Source organism: Miscanthus floridulus, chromosome 2 (assembly GCF_019320115.1).
Source record: "Miscanthus floridulus cultivar M001 chromosome 2, ASM1932011v1, whole genome shotgun sequence".
Classification (NCBI taxonomy): Eukaryota; Viridiplantae; Streptophyta; class Magnoliopsida; order Poales; family Poaceae; genus Miscanthus; species Miscanthus floridulus.
The window spans coordinates 13,788,957-13,796,250 of record NC_089581.1 but is presented as its reverse complement, the minus strand read 5'-3'; the positions used below and the strand labels follow the sequence as shown (position 1 = coordinate 13,796,250).

Sequence of the window (7,294 nt, the reverse complement as noted above, 5' to 3'; positions counted from 1 at the left end):
CATAATCCACGAGCCCAAGAGCGCTGTTGCTGTGGCATTAAAAATGGTAAATGCGTATTCCGTAAATCCACTAGCCGAGGAGCGCTATCGTTACAGTACGAATGATTCAGTATCTGCGCCGAGCTACAAGCCTACAACGATACGTGGTTCGCGCATTTTCTACACCCATGCCCGGACGTGCAGCCGTGCAGGTAACAACGATCACCACCCGCCTGACTTTTTCACAAAGGCGCCAAAGTGCCAAACACTGCACGCTCCGAAGGGGGAAACGTTTTCATTTGCACGGTGTCAACGTTGGCGACCGTGGCTGCTCGATCTTCATAGTATTATACTACTCAACTCGATGTTGATGCATCAGTGGGTCATCATCTTGAGGCTTTCTAAACGCAATGCTCTCTGTCAACAGGTTCGACAGACACGTGGGCCCTGCATAGTGCCCGGCAAAGTTTTAGGCTGTCCGCACCGCGGCCTGGAAACAGGCCTGCAAACGCGCAACAGCGCCTGTATCGCGCGCAGCGCGCACCTGCATGCGGCACGCGACGGTAGCGGTCCGCGCGCGGGCTGCTATCCGTGGAGGCCGCGCTGCCGGCCGCTAAACGCCTCCCGAGGTTCCTGCGAGAGAGAGAAAGAGAGCTGGGGAGAGAGAGAAAGGGGGGAGAGAGAAATAAAATATGGAATTGTGGGTATAGAGTATGGGATAGAGGTAATACGAGTGCAGAAGAAATGAGTATAGAGTAGAGAATCTCGATGACTAGGATAGAATATTCCTTTTTAGAGATGGAAATAGAGGTCGACGAGTGCGGACAGGCTTAGGCCTCCGATGTCCGGTGTGATGTTCAGGATCATGCATGCCTGGATCCTATAATAGTGGGCCCCTTGGATTACGTCAGCTACCTTTCCATTTAATTTTTTTGCAACTTTTGTGAACCCCTCGACATGTAAGAAAATATTTATGGAGGAATTATCTCTAGTTCTTTTAGTTTGTCCTTTGAATATTGCTTTGAGGAATGAGTATTTAGGGAGGTTTTGTAGGAAACGTGGTTATCTCAATTTTTTGAAATATAATACGATGATAGACAGTTCCTGTGCTTTTATTCCCTTATTTTCATTACTTTTTTTATTCGAAACAGACAGAATACCTGCATAAACTTCTTCTTTTTTTAATTTCCCTATATGCAGCAGCTGATGTATCGAAATTGATAGCCTGAGCAGTAATTTATGCGCACTACTACAAGACATGCATGAGTGGTCTGACTTTATTAAACCCAATCATGGCGTGATGACTCGGTCGATGCACAAGATAGCAACATTATTGGATGGACAAAGCCGCCAATGTGACCATATCATTCATTATCCTTAAAAAACCGAAAGATTATCGACTACTAAGATAAACAAAGGCAGACAAATCGAACTAATTTAGGTCAATGCCCATGGATAGCGATCTCTCCCCTTTTTTTTCTTCTCCATGTGGAACTTCCATGGTATTAGTTTAAAGCCTGGCATGACCATAGGGCACACATAGCTTTCTTTTCTAGAAGAATGTGTTTAGACTGGTTCCTCTTGATACTCCTACGGTCCTACCACACAAGCTCAAAACTCAATTATAGATGATGTTCAGTCTACCCATCAGAATTCAAGCCTGAGACTTATCTATCCACTATGGTACGTGGTAGCTTGGCCCTTTCTTCTATGCTTCGGTGCTTCCAATTGGAGTAGCAGCTCAGGCAGCTAGCTTGCCTTTAGGCAAAGCTTCCCTGTTCCGGTCGTCCTTTACCCTTTGATACAAAATAATTAAAAGCTGACATTTCTTTCGGCAAGCACATATGACATTGACACCTAAAGCTTGGGTTGTCATTATAATGATATAATCTTTTATATTTTAAGTATACCAACGGAGGAAGCGATATGCCTGCAATCGTACCTGTCGTTGTAGGATTACCATCGTAGCGGAGTACCAACCGTACCATCAAATGTCCGCCATGTCAAACAGATTGACCTGCCAAGGATCCCACCAAACACCCAATCAAATGTAGGTCCCAGCCTCCGAGGACTATCCAAACCACAACCTGGGCCAGGGCTCCAAAAAGACTTGGTGTCATTGCTGTTAAAATCTATAATAATTTTGGGGCATCTTTACCATCCTAAGTCAATAGAGTTTACATTTCTATGATTTTAATATTTTATTATGATCTTACCTAAAGTCCTTCAATTTAATTCAGAATATACAGTTTTGGCATACTTGGTTGGTGTGCCTCATGCTTGGGCAGCCAGGTCAGAGCACTAAAGCAGCATAGCGAACTTGCAGTGTGATGACATGCTGGTGGAGGAGAGGGCGCAGGTGGATCTCCCAACTCCAGAATCTGATGCCTGACGCAATATGCCAGCCCAATTGTTGTGCTAAAGCCGAACCATGTAAACAGGTCAGAGCGCTAAAGGGTCGTCCGTCCCAAAAGGATCAAAATTTTATATGGATTATCCGTATCTGAATTTGAACATTAATATCCGTACCGTATCCGAATTTGAATACTCGAAATCGGATTTCTAATATGTATATGTGATAGATATCAATATCCAATGTACTCCCTCCGCCTCAAAGAATGTCTTTTTCACTTCTCCAGAAGTCAAACATTTATAACTTTGACCAAATATATATAAGAAAATATTAATATTGATAGTGTATAATTAGTATCATTAGATGAATTATCGAATATATTTTTATAATAAACTTATTTGGAGATACACATGTTGCTAATATTTTTCTATAACACTGTCACACTTAAGAAATTTGACCGGCACACATCCCAAACATTCATTCCTTTTAGGACCCAAGGAGTACCTAACCTAATTCGTATTTAGTTTCGAGATTAAAAAAAATAAATGCAAGATTATTGATATCCCTCTGTATCTGATTTGATTTCATCCCTACATTTAGCTATGGCTTCATTTGTCTATGTTTCACGCGCTATGGCTTCATTTGTCTATGTTTCACGCGCTGATATGGCTTCATTTGTCTATGTTTCACGCGCTATGGCTTCATTTGTCTATGTTTCACGCGCTGCTATGGCTTCATTCGTATTTATACTAACCTGTTCGGCTGTTCTCGTATCGGCTTGTTTCAGCTTATTCTCTCTCACAGAACACTGTTGAATTATCCGGAACCAACCGAATTTAGGGTGTTCGGCTGTATGATTCAACAGTGTTCTTTGAGAGAATAAGCTACAAGCCGATACAAGAACAGCCGAATACTGCAGGCGTATGAGGTCTGACCAGCACGCGTGTCAAATGTCACTCTCATGGCTCCGGCGAGGATGTGCCACCGAGCACGAGTGAAAGCCAGCGAGGGCGGGACCCGTCATGATGCGGATGAACAGTCATCAAATGCAGAGAGGAGGGAGAGAAAGTAAGAAGAAGAGCAACACCTTTCGATGAAGATCAAGGGGACGATGCTCTCTCTGACTGAATCAAACACAGTTTCAGTCACCTACTATATACAACATCACCTAAACACTGACCTAGTACACACCAGCCGCTTCTTTTTCCTTTTTGATTGAGAATCATCTGCGGAAAGCCGGGAAGCGCACTACCACATTAAAAATGGCTGATTGTGGACTTTATTTACATAGCATGGTTGCAATGTTCAATACACTACATGTTCTTTGCAAAGTTTATGACCTGAAAGACTCCGATCCCAATTGCCGACTCCGGTTAATAAGTTTTTTTTAAGGGCCACTTGACCCAGCCTTCTTTGGAGGCCACTGTAGGACAGTAGGAGCCAGGGATTGAACTAGTCGGCCAGCTCCCACCCTTGCTTTAACTGCCTGCTTTATGATCAGATCCTGGTTCCAGTTAATAAGTTCGTCCATGGACTTTTTCCTGATCTCCGCTGTACACATGAAGCTGAAGCTGATTCCAGAGTCCAGACAGACATTTGGTTCAGTCTACATTGTTTGTATCTGGCTGAATACACGTACGTACAACTGAATCCTTTGTTGCCAGTTGCCATGTGACCTTCTGAATAGTGGTCGGTGTAACCTAGTTGACCCCGTTGGCTTCGCTGGAAAAAGAAACTAAAATATTGTTCCGACTGATTTGTTGTGAGAGAAAAACGCTGTACCAACTAAAAAAATAAACCAAAAAGACAGATCACAAGAGAAGCGAATAGGGCTTCGTCGTACTGCTCGAGAGGGCGGCCCAACGTGGAATTGTTGGCCGGCGAGCCAGAAAAATTCCGTGCTCATTTTCCTACATATGTATATATATATATATATAGCTTATGTTCTCCGGCTTGCAGTAGTGACTGTCAGCTCGCCTCCCGATACTCTGAGAGAGATAGATCGAGAGAGAAGAAGAAAGAAGGCTAGCTATACATGGGTCACATGGCCAAGACTCACGTCCTGGTGCTGCCGATGCCCTGCCAGGGCCATGTCACGCCGCTCATGGAGCTCTCCCACCTCCTCGTCGACCAAGGCTTCGAGGTCACCTTCGTCAACACCGACGTGGACCACGCCTTGGTGGTAGGGGCGCTGGAGGCCTCCGGCGGCGGGGCGGCGGCGCTAGGCGGCGGCATCCACCTGGCGTCCATCCCGGACGGGCTGGCCGACGACGAGGACCGCAAGGACATCAACAAGCTTGTCGACGCCTACTCGCGCCACATGCCGGGCTACCTGGAGAGCCTCCTCGCCGACATGGAGGCCGCCGGGCGGCCCAGGGCGAAGTGGCTCGTTGGCGACGTCAACATGGGCTGGTCCTTCGAGGTCGCCAAGAAGTTCGGCATCCGGGTCGTGTCCTTCTGGCCGGCGGCCACGGCGTGCTTCGCCTTCATGCTCAAGATCCCTAATCTGATAGAGGAAGGACTCATCAGCGACAAGGGTGACTACTGATTTTTCTACCCGTTCTACCGCACAAATCTAAGGCAGATCGATCAAGATAGTATTTGTTTAAGGTTTCTTAATTTACAGACCTCTACTCTGAATCATACTTGACAGCAACAAACGGCAGACTTGCTACTTGCAGCCTGAGTGTATTGCAGTCCATTCTGACGTGCCCGTGCGTTGTGCAGGGTTGCCAGTCCGGCAGGAGACGTTCCAGCTCGCCCCTGGGATGCCGCCGCTGCACTCGTCGCAGCTGTCGTGGAACAACGCCGGCGAGCCCGAGGGACAGCACATCATCTTCGAGCTGGTGACCCGGAACAACAAGCTGAACGACCTCGCGGAGATGGTGGTGAGCAACTCCTTCTACGAAGCCGAGGCCGGCGCGTTCAACCTCTTTCCCAGCATCCTGCCCATCGGCCCGCTGTTCGCCGACCCGGCGTTCCAGAATCCCGTGGGGCACTTCCTGCCGGAGGACGAGCGGTGCGTCAAGTGGCTGGACGGGCAGCCGGACGCGTCCGTCGTGTACGTGGCCTTCGGCAGCATCACCATCTTCGACGCGCGCCAGTTCGAGGAGCTGGCCGAGGGGCTGGAGCTCACCGGCCGGCCGTTCCTGTGGGTGGTGCGGCCGGACTTCACCCCCGGCCTCAGCAAGGCGTGGCTCCACGAGTTCCAGCAGCGTGTCGCTGGCAAGGGCATGATCGTCAGCTGGTGTTCCCAGCAACAGGTCATCTAATTCAATCGACCGAACCCATAATAAGCAGTCGATCATCAGAGCTTTTTTTGTCGCAATTGGCCGGCATAAGCAGTCGATCAGACTAAGACGGGCTCCCTTTGCCGTTTCATTTCATTGTTGACAGGTCCTGGCGCACCGCGCGGTGGCGTGCTTCGTGTCGCACTGCGGGTGGAACTCGACCATGGAGGGGGTGAGGAACGGCGTGCCGTTCCTGTGCTGGCCCTACTTCTGCGACCAGTACCTGAACCGGAGCTACATCATCAACGTGTGGAGGACCGGCCTGGCGGTGACGCCCGACGCCGACGGAATCGTAAGCAAGGAGGAACTCAGGAGCAAGGTGGAGCAGGTCGTCGGCGACGCCGAGATCAAGGACAGGGCGCGGGTGTTCAAGGACGCAGCCCGCCGGTGCATCGCCGAAGGGGGATCCTCGGACGATAACTTCAAAAAGCTCGTGAACCTGCTCAGTGAATGATGAGGACTACTGAAACTAAGTGAGCCTATTAAGGAATCTCTCGATGTTGGTCTGTAATTGTGGGAGCATAGTGTCTGTTGCTATGCATGTGACAGTCTTGGCGTTTTAAATGTTGGTGCACTTAAGTTTAGTTGGACTGTAATTGGGTTGGCCCAATTTTATTCAATTAAAATATAATAAATTCTAAGGCCTAGACTAAATGCTAGGTCCAACAAATGTGTAATCCTATATGGGGAATTGACTAGAGGAGTGATACGTCGAGTCGTGAACAGACGAGCTAGGTTTTGCCACTTGGGGCATGTGTTAGAAATGTGTTGAATATTTATTTATACTAATGAAATTACAATGGATTTTTATTGTAGCAGTATAGGGTTAAGTGAGCTAGGTGCTAGCTCTTGTAACCCCCCCCCCCCCCCTATAAAAGGAGGAGAGGGCTGCACTTGTAACCCTCTCAATCCCGAGAGTAAGAAAGCAAAACAAAGCGATAGGCTCGCGGGGGCTCGGGCGGTCGATGTCAGTGTCATGTTATCAGGGAGAAGCACCCGTAAGCATGCCCCGGTAACGTAGGCTTCAGTCGAACCTCGTTACCAAACATTGAGTCTCTTGTGCAGTGTGTGAGATCTCTCGTGAGCATCTCGCTTAGGTAGATCCAAGCAATCGCTTCTGCATTAGGCGCCGGTATCACAACAACATGTTATGGTGTCCGATTAATGGAGTCATCAAAGCATTTTTTGACGCTTCGATTTCCATTGACCGATGTCTGTTAATGGTCATCATGACAACCCTTGTTGCTTTGTCTTTGTGACCATTGGTGCTTTGACCTCTTGACTCTTGTTTCAGCTTCCGGTCCAATGTATGTAAGCATATAGGCGCTCTCCACCAGTCTCGCGATAAAAGTTCTTGTTTCTCCATCCCCGTTCCTGCATGCACAAGCGTTGGGAGAGCAGGCCTCTAAAACCGATTTTTTGGAGTGCATCTTGCACGACTTCTCGCTCGCTCCATGTTCCCAGGGTACGACACCCTCCTGTACCTAGCGACCAAAGCAAGAACACGACAAAGGAGAACGATTATTTACTTCCCTTCGATGCTCCCATACACGACCTGCAAAAACACTACATGGGTCCCTCCCTGCACTACATTGAGCGTGATCAGACATCTCAAATAGCCCACTATGTTGATCAGTGCGAGTGGCGCCATCGGCACCTCCGGCCCTACCTC

General features: G+C 48.2%; 1 protein-coding gene across 1 annotated transcript; it reads left to right on the top strand.

The window, feature by feature from the left end:
• The first annotated feature begins 4,277 nt into the window (after nucleotides 1-4,277).
• LOC136537982 (UDP-glycosyltransferase 83A1-like) lies at nucleotides 4,278-6,426 on the top strand. Its single transcript, XM_066529958.1, has 3 exons — nucleotides 4,278-4,869; nucleotides 5,060-5,595; nucleotides 5,729-6,426. Exons 1-3 carry the CDS (start codon nucleotides 4,368-4,370, stop codon nucleotides 6,074-6,076), a joined length of 1,386 nt encoding a protein of 461 aa, XP_066386055.1. The 5' UTR covers nucleotides 4,278-4,367; the 3' UTR covers nucleotides 6,077-6,426.
• The last annotated feature ends 868 nt before the right edge of the window (nucleotides 6,427-7,294 follow it).